This window comes from Nicotiana tabacum, chromosome 2 (genome assembly GCF_000715075.1).
Source record: "Nicotiana tabacum cultivar K326 chromosome 2, ASM71507v2, whole genome shotgun sequence".
Taxonomy (NCBI): Eukaryota; Viridiplantae; Streptophyta; class Magnoliopsida; order Solanales; family Solanaceae; genus Nicotiana; species Nicotiana tabacum.
The window spans coordinates 122,844,513-122,859,851 of record NC_134081.1 but is presented as its reverse complement, the minus strand read 5'-3'; the positions used below and the strand labels follow the sequence as shown (position 1 = coordinate 122,859,851).

Below are 15,339 nucleotides of genomic sequence, written 5' to 3'. Positions count from 1 at the left end.
ATTATTACTAAGGGTAAAAAAGAAAAAAATAATCAATTTTATCTTGAATTTTTAAAATGACAAATAATCTGAGACAACTATTTTTAGTAACCACGACTGCTAATATGAGACGGGAAGCATTTCTCACGACAACAACCCAAGTTGTTGCATGCGAAAAAATTCTTATATTTTGTGTTAAGACAAACTTAATGACTTAAAAATTAGATATTTTCTTTGACTATGGTCTTTTCAATGAAATAAATTCCAGCTAATTGGCAGCGCCCGCAGTTGGCAACTTGGCTTTTTTGGGAATCAATTTGACCATTTAAACAAACTTTCCAGAAATTCAACTCTAATATTGAACCACTGGTCTAAGTTCACTTTGGCCGGCTATGATTTAGTCAGAGACCTGAATCTTTTCTTTCTTTCAGACCGTATATTCATTTAACTCCATGTATTTTCTCTAATTATTTGTTTGTCCATTTTACTCCGAAGAATTAACTGAAATAGCTGCCCATTCAAAATAAAAACAAAAAAATAGCCGGCAGGATATCTAATACATGTATAATTCATATATATGTGTTCAATGTAAAACGACTAAAAAAAATAAACAGTAAATCCGACCGGTTATTTGTGTAAAGATACTTTTTACTAAAGTCAAATCATCTAATTATTTCGAAAAACTCTGCCTGTATACTATCCTAAGCCCCTATAAAATAGGAGGATCGCAGGGTAAATTGACAAATAGTATAAAATTTATTTTGTGACTCCAACTAACTTGGAATTAAGACATAATTATTGTTGTTGTTGCTGATATTGTATGATATTTTGGAAACAAACCAAAACATACTCCGGAAACAAAAACAACCCATTAGTAGTGTTCAGGAAAAACTATAAAATATTTTTAAAAATGTTTTCTCACAAAGTAATTTTAAACACTAAACAAATTCCAAGTGCCATATGAGTTGCGCTGCCGTGTAGCTAATTGTTGAAGACAAATTAATGTAAGGGAATTAAATCACATGTCTAAGATTTTGTTTCATTTGAAGCCAGATATGCAACGAGTACTACAATTATGAAAATGTAAAATTACGAAGGTAAAGGGTGAGAAAAGAGTGACAATCCAACTAACATGGACACGACATATTAATGAAAAATCAAAGAAAAAATAAGGATACAATTTTTGGCAGGTACTTGTTAGTATTATTGAGGAGAGATGTGATCCTTTCTAGTGCGAGTTTGCTATTATCGTGAAAAGAGTTATGACCAATAATTAAGAAGCTTAATTAGCTTGGCTACGTACCATTCAAATTTCAGACTGGACGTTACAATATGAGCAATAAAGATAAATACATTAATCATTCAGATATGATTATATTGATTAATGTATTTCCGTTTACTCTTACATCTAAAATGTCATTGTATTTGTATTATTATACTCTCTTGACTATTACATAGAGTACTTGATCAATAGGCAAATTCTGAGGTTCTGAAGGTATCAGCATATTATATGTTGGCTATTTCAAAAATTTAAGGCATCGCTATCTGATATTATATGCTACGTATCTGCCATCAGAGACGGATCCAAAATTTAAATCCTATGGGTTCAATTTTAAAAATTTTAACATTAAACCCATTATATTTTTAAAGTTATGAGTTCATATCTACTATTTTTATAATTTTAATGAATTTTTACATACAAATTTTTACTCCGCGTCGAAAGGTATGGGTTCAGTTGAACCCGTAGCTAGTACGCTACATCTGCCTCTGTCTGCCATCTTCTATACCGTAAAACATTTTTCTCTAGATTCAAGGGAAGTTTAATTTGTGTACAACATAATACAAAAAACAACAACAACAATAACAACCCAGTGTAATCCCAGAAATGGGGTCTGTGGGGGGTAATGCGTACGCAGACCTTACCCTTACCCCTAGGGAGGTAGAGGGGTTATTTCCGAAAGACCCTCGGCTCGAGAGCAAGAATAGAAACAAGTAAATATCAACAACAAGGCCAGGAAAATGATACCAACAATGAATGAACCGGAAAACATATGGAAGAAAGCAATAGCAATAGCAACAAGCAATAGCAACGATAAGGTACTAGAAAATGATAGTACTAAAAACAACCCTAATACTAGCACTCTGATAATCAATGACAATGTACTAGCAAGCTAGCCCTAATAAACCCGGAATGAATCAGAAAAACACACTATGACCTATTACCCTTCTACACTAATCTTCGACTTCTGTATACCCTCCTATCAAAGGTCATGTCCTTGATAAACTAAAAAAAATCCTAAAAAGAAAGACTCATTTCAAGGAAGAAGATGAGGAAATAGATTAAGACATTTCATCTAATATTCCGTATAGATAGTTCGATTAACTAAAAATTGTCTCATAAGCAAACCACTATTTTTGTTGCATGTTCTATTTATTTGTGTCAGCAACGGAATTAGAATTTTTAATAAGAAATCAAAATATAAAGAAAAAAATACACGAAGAAGTCAATAAAATTCAAAGATATAATATACACATAATTTTTTTCCTAACTAAATAGTATAGTTACTACTAATGGTTTCATTACCATGTGTGATGGATGTAAAAGACATAAAATGAGGAATCAAAGGGGGAGATGAGTAATTAACAGAAATGTGGGTGCTGTAAAGAAATTGGTAATCCAAAAAGGAAAAGGATAATGTCTTCATCGTTGGGACAGAAGACTAGCTAGGAAAGGGCGGTTTGGTCGGTCATCAAGTGGCCGTCACCACCTCACCTCCAAAAAGAGAACTTTGCCTAATCTTTTTGTATTGACAAGATTAACCTTATTATTTTATTTTATTTTATTTTTTAAGCTCCAATTTTAAAAATAATGTGAATGATACAAAATGATTATCAACCTCTTCTTTTTAACTTTTCTAAGGAGGGACGGTTCAACAATAACGAAAAAGAAAAGCATGAAGAGTGCAAAATCTTTTTTTTTCCATGTAATTTAGATCATGTGTTGGAACGTGACGAAACTACGATCATTAGAATATATTTTTAGTATTAGCTTAACGATAATTTGATTAAAGAATTGTCTGGTTAAAATTTAAAACTATAACAATAGTTCCTATTTCCGATCCATGCTAATTTCAATTAGCTTCAACTTGAAGCATAATTAATTCACTAATGCAAATTTTGATCTTGGTAGCACATTTCAAATCGCATTGATAAAAGTGGCAAGGAGTTGATCATGGTGTTTTATAAGATTTTGAGATAATGTTAACAAATCTAAAGATAAATTACTATATTTTTTCTAATTTATATCAAATAGAATACCCGGTAAACAACATTGCAAATTAAAGCTTAAATTTAGTCACCATTCATGAAATCTTTGAATTTTCTAATAATTTTAAATGTTGAACTAACCAAATATGTCGGCATTTTAATTTATATAGTAGTGTTTGATTGGATAAAATTTTAAAAACCCATATTTAATATTACAAGAGACGCACGCATAAACTAGTATACTACTTAAAAAGTTTGTCAAAGCATCATATTATTAGATTTTGATTTTAAAACGTCAAATGAGTTTGAATTTATGTAATTTATAAAAGTTGCATAAAATTGAGCGCGTTATATAAATTGGGCTGAAAAGAAGAATTAAATTGGAACAGTATGGAAAACAAGTTAAAATACTAAAGAGATTAGAGATAAATTTGTAATAATACAAGAAATGAGTGGCAAATGTTAGAAAAGTAGGGTTAAGCGGGCAACATTTGAACAAAACTATTCTCCAATAGAATTCCAAATAGAGGTGGCCCCCGCCCACAGCCAATCCACCTCCTCATTGGCCCCCACCGCTCTTCTACTACCCAAAGAAGAGCAAAGGTCTCTCTCCTCTTTCCTTTTTTCTGCTACTAAATACCAACAATTTCTCCAGAATCTTTCTTCATCCTTCTCTCTCTCTCTCTCTTAAATCATTTGGCACTTTTTCCAAGTTCGAAACAAAAACAAAAGCTTCACTCCAAAAAGTAAAGTAGCGAAAATCAAAATCGTCGTCTCTCTCCCTCGGGTAAGAACTCATCATTTTCTCTGTTTTTTTTCCATCGATCTCTCTTTTACTCTCTATGTGTATTATTATTGACTATATCTTTGATCTGTGAAGTTATAGTATTTATTTTGGCTCACTAATCACTTATTGAGCTTCGAAGTTTTGAAAATAAGGTGAAATTTCTAGTATTTGATCAGTTGATAAAGCTTCTACATGAAGATCTCGTTTCAGTTTTAAATTTTCATTTTTTTTTAAATTTTAGTTCGATGTAGATCGCTAATTAGTAATCATTTTACAGTATTGAACTTTTAGCAGAGTACTGTTTTTTCCTATGATCTTCAAATTGATGCTCGCTTTTGATCGTCTTACTTGGCTTACATGTTTTATCATCAAGCACCAGTTCATCTTCTGATCATGTATTAATTCTGTTTAATTATGATTACTTAAAACTATGTAGAAAAATACTTTGCAATTTTTGGTTGAGGTGTTAAATCAGTGGTGGATTTGATCATATTCAGAGTGCAATATAATCAGTAGAAATGGTAACTTTGTGATTCTTACCTGTAACACATAGCTTTCGTGCCTTTATTTTCTTTCGAGTTTAAGTTTTTGTATATATTTTTACACAATCAAAACATTTATAAAGTAATTACAGATAATCTTTTATAATACATTAACTTATAACCTAATAAAAATAATAACTGATAAGTTATCGTAAGTTAAATTACATTTGTAATGTAAAAAAGTTTTACAATATGATGCAAATAAATATTTTCTTTTTTCTTCCCCTTTCGTTACGATTAGATCCTTTGGACTTTGGGAATGAGGACATGCTAGCTCAGCTGTAGTTTAATTTTCGTCAAAGCGATCGGAATATAACCCGCTTTTTGTGGGATCCACAAGCTTTTTTATTTTCTTTAACAGAAAATCTGCGTGATTTTAAAATTGTAAAATATCAGTAGCATATTTAGATTTGATTCCATCTTAAATACAAGTTACTTTTCACTAGGCTAGATATTATAGTGGCTTTCATGAGGGTAAATGATCCGATTCGGCCGGTTATTTTATAAAATTTGTATCATATTAATTTTTTAGTTGTTCTATTATGTATAATCAAAATTAGACTTTTCGAAACCGTTCCAGTCATTATCGGTTTCTCTTCGATATCGGTATGGTTCGGTTGATTTTCGGTATTTTTTTATATGTCATGTAAAAATCACCAGAAGAACTAGAATGCAATAGCATATGTTCTTTTATAGGACTTAACAAAACTCCCAATACACCCTTAGTGCTTAAAGGGTGATGAATTAAAAAAAACATAAAAGATGAACAGAGTATAGATCCATCGACTATTCTACAGCAACGTAAAAGAAATCAAGCAAAGATAAAGAAAATATAAATCACACGAGTGGAAAGATATTAACTAAGATGGGACTCAAGAATAAAGTATATAGAAGATTAAATATTCAAAAAGATAAATCTAGATTATATGAAAGGAAACATATTCAATACATTGTAGTTTGCTACTCATAATCACTAAAATACTGTCTTGCTAAGATGCTGGAAATAACTTAGCTAGCGTTTGGCAATAAATTCCCAAATTTATTTTGAAAAATCTGATTTTGGTGAAGTTTGGTTTGAAGATAAAAATGTGTTTGGACATAAGTTTTCAAAATATATTTCACTTTTTTTTTGAGTAAACATGAAACATGACTTATACCCACAAGTTCTAAAAATTATCACAAATACCCAATAATACCTTTATCAATAACGTTCATTATATTATCGCAAACCATAGTCCTGAATATAAATGAATTTGGTATAAAATTATTATTTTTATAATTAACTACATAATACACTATCAGATACCGAGACGACGAAGCAGCATTGTTACAAAATAATAAATGATGGGCTCTTTTATAAAATACAAAAGTTTGGGGCAATTTTTAAAAAATGTAATAGTGATATTTTGGGTCATTTATTTTGGGATTTGGGTTTTGAGAATTTGCCAAAATGTAGATTAAATCTATGGCTAAACATGTATTTGTCAAAAAAAAAAAACAAATATATTTTGGCAAAATATATGGCCAAACGGGTCCTTAGTTTAAGTAGAAGTAGCATAATAGGTTTTAGGAATTAATATTTTGAGTTAAATTACTCGTTGACTTATAACCGTTTTCATAATTTCAAGGTCCAAAGAAAAATTTAATGCTTATTATTTTTAAACTTACTAAATAAATATATTTTCCACATGTAAAATTTAATTGGTACGGTTCCGTATTTTTCGGTTTATTTTTGTAAAATAAAAAACTTACCCTAATTATCAGTACGGTTATATATTTATATAAAAACCTACATTTTTTTAAAAAAAAACCTACAAATCGATTCGGTTGGTTTTATCGATTTTTAAATATCTATTGACACCCCCGGTGGCTTTCACTTGGGTAGAATTTTTCATTTAATTGCTTCGTCTTAGTTTGCTTTCCATCTTCGTCTTTTTGTTGAAATTTTACGCTAGGAATTAATATAATAATAATAAAAAAAAACAATAAAAGCTTCGCCATTCCTATTTTCTAATTTATTTTTTTTCATTTCTCTTCTTTTAATAGGGATTTGTTTCTATCAGTTGTCCATTTGTTAAGAATTTTGGGTACTCTATTCCATTTTCTTGCTTTGTGGGAAATTTATTTATCTACCACAGAACATGCGTTGGGACGTTACGAGGAGAAAATTACTGTAATATTACACAATCACCGTAGAATAATTTAAGCTAATCTTATTCTACTTTTTTGACTAATTATTTTGACTCTAAGCTTAGACTCCGTGACGCTTAACGGCTTAAGACGCGATCTGTTTTAAATTTTTTTTATTTAATTCACTAAAAGGTTGAGGAATATCGAAGAACACAATAGTAAAATAGGTGGAATCCGAGGTAAATATTTTTCATATAAGATAGGTGGAATCCGAAAACAATAGTGGTAGGTTAATTATAAAATGCAATGTAATGGACTCTTAACTTTGTATCGGGAGTTGGTAGAATTTCTTTTTTGTTGCATCTGTGACCTCATCGTGTTCTCGCTGTTGTTATGTGCTTTATCATAGTCTAAAATTCTTTTTAATTTCTAGTATTATATATGAGCTGGCTTGGCTCACTTGGCCAAACTAACTTTAGTACTTTTTCCTTTACTAAGTTGACTGTAGCAGAAATGCGCAGAAGTATTCGCTGTGTTTATATTAAATTATATTAATTTATTATGAATAAGTGATTTAATAAGATGAAAATACATACTTAAGTCATAAATACTTGAAATCTATATACAAATACAAGTCATATATTTATTAATAAGTTTTTACCGTAGATCATTTGTGTAAATTGTAATCATTTTTAACAATTGAAGCCGTAGAAAGGAGGTAAAATATAGGGAACCGAATCTCCATTATCAGCCAACAGGGAGGCAGGAGGCCACGCTATAAGGAACAAATGATGACAGGAACTAAGAAGATGCCAATTGCCATGTTTATGATGTTTTGGTGTCTGTCCCACTTAGGATTCGTGCACGACATTATAGACTAATGCTATCATGTTTTTGGGTCATTTAAGCAATGTTCAATTAAATAATGCATTCACTAGCTTATAATATCAAAAAATAAGATGATAAGTCTCAGCCTCACCCGTCAAATGTTGAGTTAGTATTACTATTTCTATACCCTTTGTCTGTAGAGCCAGCAAAGACCTTTTTTCTTTTTTTTCTTTTTTTTTTGCTTTTCGATTCATAACTATATATTTAATAATATTCTCACTCCCCCATCCGAAAAGGAAAGTAGAAAAAAAAAGAAAATCTATATTGTGTAGCTGGTCGATTTAGTTACCACCGCTTTCTTTTTTATTTTTTTCTGTTTTGCTAATATAAAAAAAAACACAATAACCTTTCTGTGATTTTATTAAAGAATATTAATGTATGCAAACTTAATAAATAGTCAGATTTGATATTCCTTAAATGATCTTTAAAGGATTTAAAATAAAATAAAAAAGTCACATTTCAATCACTATTGTTGTGATGTTAGAACTATGTCAGATCTTGATGCCAGAGCTTTACGAAACCATTGAAATTATATTTAAGTTTGGGCGAAATATAAATATTATGTCCATATCGAATTATTGCTCCTTTCTTTTCCTTTGCTTTTTAAAATAAAAAGTCAATTATTCTTTACATTGATACTTCTTCTGTAACATGGGCACTAATTATATGTCAGTATTTTGTATACACCAATCCACACAGCTAGCGTTTTCTTCTCTCTTTTTTTGTTTTTTCTTAAATATCTTTTAAATTACTATATGTTTGGAACTAACGTACCATATTCATATAGTTGAATAAGTTACTAAAGAAGTAAACTAATGTTATTGTGAAGTGAAGACTTTTTAAAAAGCAATACTTGTTAATTGATCTTTAACTTACTAACTTTGCTGTTTTCTATAATCCAGATACTGTAAGAACTTCACACGGTGAAAATTATTTTGATATGGAAGCAGAGGCAGCAACCACAGATGTACCAGTGGTACAGGTTTCAGAAAAGATAGAATGCAAAGATGATCCTATTAAGGTAATGCTCGTTACTTGTTTTTTACTTCACTATCAAGAATATGATTTTCTTAAATGGCTGTGGTTGATATTGATATTTATATGGTATCAATGTTGGAGCTGGTAAGCTGTAAATTTTTGTAAATGCCTGTGGTTGATATTGATATTTATATGGTTTAAAATGATTATAAGTTCATAGTTTTAGATGGAAAAAAAAAAACATGAATTTTACTAGACTGTTTTCAAACGTGATGTAATGAATAGTCTATGAAAATCTTAATTTTTTTTCTACTCACTGCATATAATACATTAACAATGGGAGATCAATTTACTTGATTTCGAGTAAATCATTTTTCTATGTCTTAACTGGTTAAGAAATTCCCTATTCTTCTTCCTCATCTTCTTTTGGGGTAAATCTTATTACAGGTGCCCAATGGCGAGGCAGAAGGACAGAAGGAACATGAAGAGTCTGCTTTTGATGGAGAGTTCATAAAAGTAGAGAAGGAAGCTTTGGATTCGAAGGATGGTTCACATGCTGCAGCTGAAACTTCCCCTTCAGAGGGCAAAGTGTCTGAAGAGGAGCACAGCTCGAGTATTTCATCGGCTAGCAGAGAATATCTGGAAGCACAAGAAAAGGCTAAAGAACTTGAGCTTGAACTGGAAAGAGTTGCTGGAGCATTAAAAGACACTGAATCTCAAAATATGAAGTTAAAGGATGAATTGTCGCTCACAAAAGAGAAGCTGCAGGAAACCGATAAGAAATTTGAAGGGCTTGAACTTGATCACAAGAAATTGCAAGAACAGATTGTAGAAGCAGAAAGTAGATATAACACTGAGCTTAAAGCGTTGCAAGAGGCATTGCAAGCTCAAGAATTGAATAGCAAGGAGCATGTTAATGTTAAGGAGGCATTTGACAGGCTTAGCCTCGAGTTTGAAAGCTCAAAGAAAAAGATGGAAGAGCTCGAGCAAGAGCTGCTGACTTCTGCAGGTGAGGCTAAAAAGTTTGAGGAGTTGCACAAACAAAGTGGCTCACTTGCAGAATCAGAGACGACGAGGGCCTTGGAATTTGAGAGATTGCTGGAGTTGTCGAAGCAGAGTGCAAAAGAAGTTGAAGACCAGATGGCTTCTTTACAAGAAGAACTCAAGGGCCTAAATGAGAAGATTGCTGAAAATCAGAAGGTTGAAGAAGCACTCACGTGTACAGCTTCGGAGCTTTCTAGAGTTCAAGGAGAGCTAGAGATCTCAAAATCACAAGCACAAGATATTGAGAATAAACTTGCATCAAAAGAAGCTCTTATAGATGAATTAAGCCAAGAGTTGGACATTAGAAAAGCTTCTGAATCTCAGGTAAAAGAGGATTTTTCGGCTCTTGAGCTTCTATTATCATCCACTAAAGAAGATCTTCAAGCTAAAGTATCTGAGTTGGAAGACATAAAGTTGAAGCTTCAGGAGGAAGTAGATTTAAAGGAACAATACGATGCTAAACTGAAAAGCCAGGAGAGACAGCTCTCAGTGTCACAGGAGGAGATGGCCAAACTATCTACAGACAAAGGAGCTCTTGAAGCTGCTGTAGCCGAGCTAAACAACACTGTGGTCCAGATGAAGGAATTATGTGGTGATCTAGAGGTGAAATTGCAGCTTTCAGATGAGAATTTCAGCAAAGCAGATTCTCTTCTTTCTCAAGCTTTAGCAAACAGTGCGGAGCTAGAACAGAAGCTGAAATCGTTGGAAGAGCTTCACCATGAATCTGGAAATGCCTTAACTACTGCCAACCAGAAAAATGTTGAGCTTGAGGACATGCTACAAGTCTCCAACACTGCGGTAGAAGAAGCAAAATCGCAACTTGGAGAAATGGAGAAACGTTGTATTGCAGCTGAAGAAAAGAATGTGGAGCTAGAACAACAAATAAATCTGGTGGAACTGAAAAGCAATGATACTAAGAGGGAACTAGAGCAGTTCTCTGGGAAAGTTTCTGAACTAAATGCCATTCTTGAGAAGACCCTGGAAGAAAGGAAACAGTTGGATACTAAATTGCAGGAGTTCGAGGAGAAGATAGCTCATTTGGATTCTGAGTTGGTCAAATCAACTGCTCGTAATTTAGAACTTGAAGCGGAGCTTAAGACTGTCGCTGAGAAGTGCACTGAGCATGAGGGTCGGGCCAACATCACTGATCAACGCAGCCGTGAATTAGAGGACTTGATGCTGGTATCCCACTCGAAAGTAGATGAAGCGGGCAAAAGGGTGAGTGACTTGGAGTTATTGCTCGAAACAGAGAAATATAGGATTCAGGAGCTTGAAGAACAAATAAGCACATTAGAGAAGAAATGTGAGGCGACAGAAGCAGAATCTAAGAAGCACACTGACAGGGCATCTGAACTTGAAGCAGAAGTAGAAGCATTCCAAATGAAATCATCAAGCCTTGAGGTTGCACTGGAGGAGACCAAGGAGAAAGAAAAGGAATTGAGTCAATGCCTGAACAATGTGACAGAGGAGAAGAAAAACTTAGAGGATGTCTACACCAATTCAGTTGAAAAACTAGCTGAAACAGAAAACCTGCTTGAGGTCCTGCGTAATGAATTGAATGCCACTCAACAGAGACTGGAAGGTATTGAGAACGATCTTACCGCTGCTGGGTTGAAAGAGAGTGAGGTGATGGAAAAGCTAAAGTCAGCGGAAGAGCAGCTTGAGCAACAAGGAAGAGTTTTGGAGCAAGCAACAGCTAGAAGCATAGAGCTTGAGTCATTGCATGATACACTAAAAAGGGATTCCGAGCTCAAAATCCAAGAGGCCACTGGAAAATTTGTTACAAGAGATTCAGAGGCACAAACACTGAATGAGAAACTGAAGGCTCTTGAAGATCAGCTAAAGAGTTATGAGGAGCAGATTGCTAAATCTACTGAAAGTTTTTCAGCTGTTAAGGAAGAGCTGGATCAGGTTCTGGTGAAGCTGGCTTCATCTGAAACTGACAATGAAGACCTCAAAAAGAAAATCTTGGAGGCAGAGGGTAAAGCTGCAGACATTTTATCTGAAAATCAACAGTTAGCGGAGACAAATATGCTGCTTAAGAACAGGGTGAGTGATCTTGAAGAACAGTTAAGCTCAGCCCATGCAGAAAGGGAGGCCAGTGTTCAACAACTAGTTTCTCATATGAACACTCTCACAGAAATGACAGAGCAGCATTCTAGAGCCTCTGAACTTCAATCGGCAACTGAAGCCCGCATATCAGAAACAGAAGCAAAGCTGCATGAAGCCATTCAAAATTTCACCCAGAAAGAGTTGGAAGGTAAAGAGCTAATAAATAAGCTACAGTCTCTTGAAGCTCTGGTGAAAACATATGAAGAGCAGGCTCATGAAACAGCCACTTTGGCTGAAACTCAAAAGGTGGAACTAGAGCAGAGCCGTAAAAGTTTGAGTGATCTTGAAAGCGTCGTTGAAGAGCTGAAAGGGAAGTGTACCGAACTTGAAAAGGAGAGAGAAGGACTAACTCAAGAGAACTCAGAGCTAAAGGGGAAAATGGCCTCAAATGAGTCTAAACTCAATGATTTAGAAGCCAAAGTGTCAGCTGCATTTGCCGAGAAGAACGAAGCAGTTGAAGAGCTTACATCCTCTAAGCAGGTTATAGACAACTTAAAAGAGCAGCTTACTTCTGAAGGCCAAAAGCTACAACTTCAGGTTAGTGCCTAGCTACACTTTGAAATGATATTTTCATACTATGCAGCGATTACTGCAGGTGTTATTTTACATCTGACAACTTACTATTCTTAAAATTCACTGTTTACAGTTATCATCCATTTTGGAGGAAAACAACTTGCTCAATGAAACACATCAAACCTCGAAGAAGGAGCTGCAAAATGTCATAGCACATCTTGAAGAACAGTTGAAAGAACTCAAGTCAAGTGAAGATTCTCTGAAAAGTCAATTAGAAGTTTTCCAGGCTGAGATTCATCAGAAGTCTGAATTGCAATGCCGTATCAAGGAGCTTGAAGAGCAATTAGCTAGTGCTGAGGCTCAAGTGGAAAAAGAGGTAATGTAATTTTTAGACAGTTCAATACACAACCAAGTAACCTTCCTTAATAGTACTACTATTAACTAAATTATAACCAATTCTGTAGCTCTTTTCAAATATTAGGTTGTCATCGCAGTAAATATTTCTGGTTTCTCCTCTCTTCTAATATGGGAAGAAAATTAAACATTTACAAAATATAGCTTGGTTACTAATTCACATTTGAAATGTCCAACAATACAGAAAGAGGCTATGTCCCATAAAGGGTTAGAGCATGAGGCAACTCTGAAGAGTTCATCAGAGGAGCTGCAAGCCAAAAGCAAAGAACTCCTACTTCTACAAAATCAAGTTAAGGAACTTGAGGAGAAACTGCAGCAGGCTGATGCTACATTGAAGCAGAAGGTCAGTTTCTATTTTGAAGCATATTTGCTGGGGATGGGGTATCTTGAATGGAATCTGCATTTTTTAATTCTATCATTTCCACATCTTTAATGGCCTCCTGTTTACAAGAATTAAGAAAGATGGCATATATAAGTAACTAAATGAACAAGGACATCTCATAATCTTATATCTTGAGTCTTTTAGATGAATGGTGGCATAGAATTATTATGGACGAGAGCAATGTAAATTATGTACTAATAACTGTGACCATAGCGATTGTGAAATAGCTCAAAAGATCAATGAGTTGTAATTGCTTTTAATTGAAATTGCAGGATAATGTAGAGGTGAAATCTAGGGATATTGGAGAAATGCTCTCTATTCCAACAAAGCGAAAGAGCAAGAAGAAGACGGAAGTCTCTTCAACTCAACCATCCTCCAGTGAACAACAAGTTCAGCATATTGAAGGATCTTCTGCCATGACTCTGAAATTTATTTTGGGTGTTGCTCTAGTTTCAGTGATCGTGGGAATAATTCTTGGTAAAAGATATTAGTATCAAGGTACTCGAGTTTTGGTCTTGTTTTGAGAATGGGTTATTCTTTTTTTTTCTTTTGGGGTACGTTTATTTTTCCCCCTTTGTGATTTTTGAAAAGGAGTTGGATAATTGTTGTTGGTATCTTACTCGATAGTTGGGCCTGGAAGTTTGTTGGGGTACTGATTTTCATAATTCCTTCAACTTAATTGATTAATGTAGTAATCAAGGTTGTATTTAGTTTTGGTCATGAATTTGTTTATTTAAGAAAGTATCCATTGTTGAAGATACTCGTTTTCTTGCTGAAGTCCGGAAGTTGCAGCTTTTGGTGATATGTGTGTCGTTTGCTTTAATTAAATCCCGAAATGGTAAGTGCTAATCTTCCACATAAGTAATTCACTAGGCGATCGTTTGGCTGCTTGTTAGAGTTACGAAAGGTTTAGTTAGATAGGGATTAGTTATGCAGATTAGTTATGTAAAGGATTAGTAATGTAAGACTAGTAATTTATGGATTGTAATTTTTGGTTATTATAGGGCTATCAAATTTGGCCCCAGCCCAAATGACTCGTCCAACACGCCTAAGGTTGGGTTTATTATTGACCCGTCCATTTATTGACCTCAGGCGTCATCTTGACCCAACTCATCTCAATCCATTTAAATTTAAAGTTGGGATTTTTACCTAAATATACTATATTAGAAACCTATTTACTACCTTTATTTAGGTTCCTTATTAATTACTTTATATTCCTATATTTACTAGTTTTATACAAAATCATAAAAAAGAGGAAGTGTAACATACCTTAAATATAGCTTATCAGTTACACATAATCCCCCTACATTTAAGATTCTCTTCCTTTTTCAAAGGATTACAAAAACATCTTCACTCTTTCTTTAACAATTACCCAAATTTATACTTACCCACCGCTAAAAATTCTCCCTTATCCACTAATACCCAAAATCTTTTTAACCCAAAAATCTCGCTTACTCACTCCTCTTCCAAAGCTTTTGATATCCGATTCTCTTCCAATCATCCACTGTTATCCCCCCAAAATTGCAGATTCTTTCCTCTTCCAAAACTTTTGATATTTGATTTCTCTCTTTCAATCATCCAACATCTCTTTCTTATTTATATAATACAGAAGAAATTCGAAAATTTGTTCTACAATCAAGTTGTGGACACAATACTAATACAATTATAATACTATTATATTAAATTTTTAGTTTAGAATTGTGATTGAAACTTGAGGAAGATGAAGATCATAATTGTATCACAATTTTTCAGAAAATGTATCGCGATTGTATTATAATTGTATATGTATCATAATTGTTGCAGGAATTATATTACAAATGTATGATAATTGTATATTCATTGTATATTGTTACGAGCAGTTGTGAATTCGTGACGAATTTCACAATTTATATCACAAATATGATAATTGTATATTAATTTATTAGTATAGTATCAGGTATTATTTTGTGTATTAATGTACTAGATACAAGTTAGATACAAGTATGATGCATTTATGTTTTAGGTATTGATGTATCCGATACAATTCAACTACAATTATGATACAATTATCATACAATTTTTGAATATTTTTTAATAATATAAAGTTGTCGGCAATGGTGAAGAGAGAAGATTGAGATTCCGGACGTAAATTAAGGGATTTTGATTTATTTTTTTTAAAGGAGAGAGAAGGGGAGAAGGGAGAAAAAAAAAGGAATTGATGTAATTGAATCCCTTAATTGAATGTACTAATAATGAGGTAGGAGCCTTTTAAGAAGCAATGCATACAAGTTGTAAGAAAAACCTAGATACTTATTAAAAACTGT

At 33.2% G+C, this 15,339-nt stretch overlaps 1 protein-coding gene across 1 annotated transcript; it reads left to right on the top strand.

The window, feature by feature from the left end:
* Positions 1-3,861: 3,861 nt before the first annotated feature.
* On the top strand, positions 3,862-13,796 carry LOC107759966 (uncharacterized). Its single transcript, XM_016577982.2, has 6 exons — positions 3,862-4,033; positions 8,496-8,614; positions 9,019-12,264; positions 12,374-12,616; positions 12,839-12,997; positions 13,309-13,796. Exons 2-6 carry the CDS (start codon positions 8,534-8,536, stop codon positions 13,525-13,527), a joined length of 3,948 nt encoding a protein of 1,315 aa, XP_016433468.2. The 5' UTR covers positions 3,862-4,033; positions 8,496-8,533; the 3' UTR covers positions 13,528-13,796.
* Positions 13,797-15,339: the final 1,543 nt, after the last annotated feature.

Excerpts from the sequence above, each read along its gene's own strand:
- LOC107759966 (XM_016577982.2), top strand. The coding sequence starts at position 8,534 with ATGGAAGCAGAGGCAGCAACCACAGATGTACCAGTGGTACAGGTTTCA. Across the intron at positions 8,615-9,018 it reads GCAAAGATGATCCTATTAAG|GTGCCCAATGGCGAGGCAGA; the intron begins GTAATGCTCGTT and ends ATCTTATTACAG. Across the intron at positions 12,617-12,838 it reads AGGCTCAAGTGGAAAAAGAG|AAAGAGGCTATGTCCCATAA; the intron begins GTAATGTAATTT and ends CCAACAATACAG.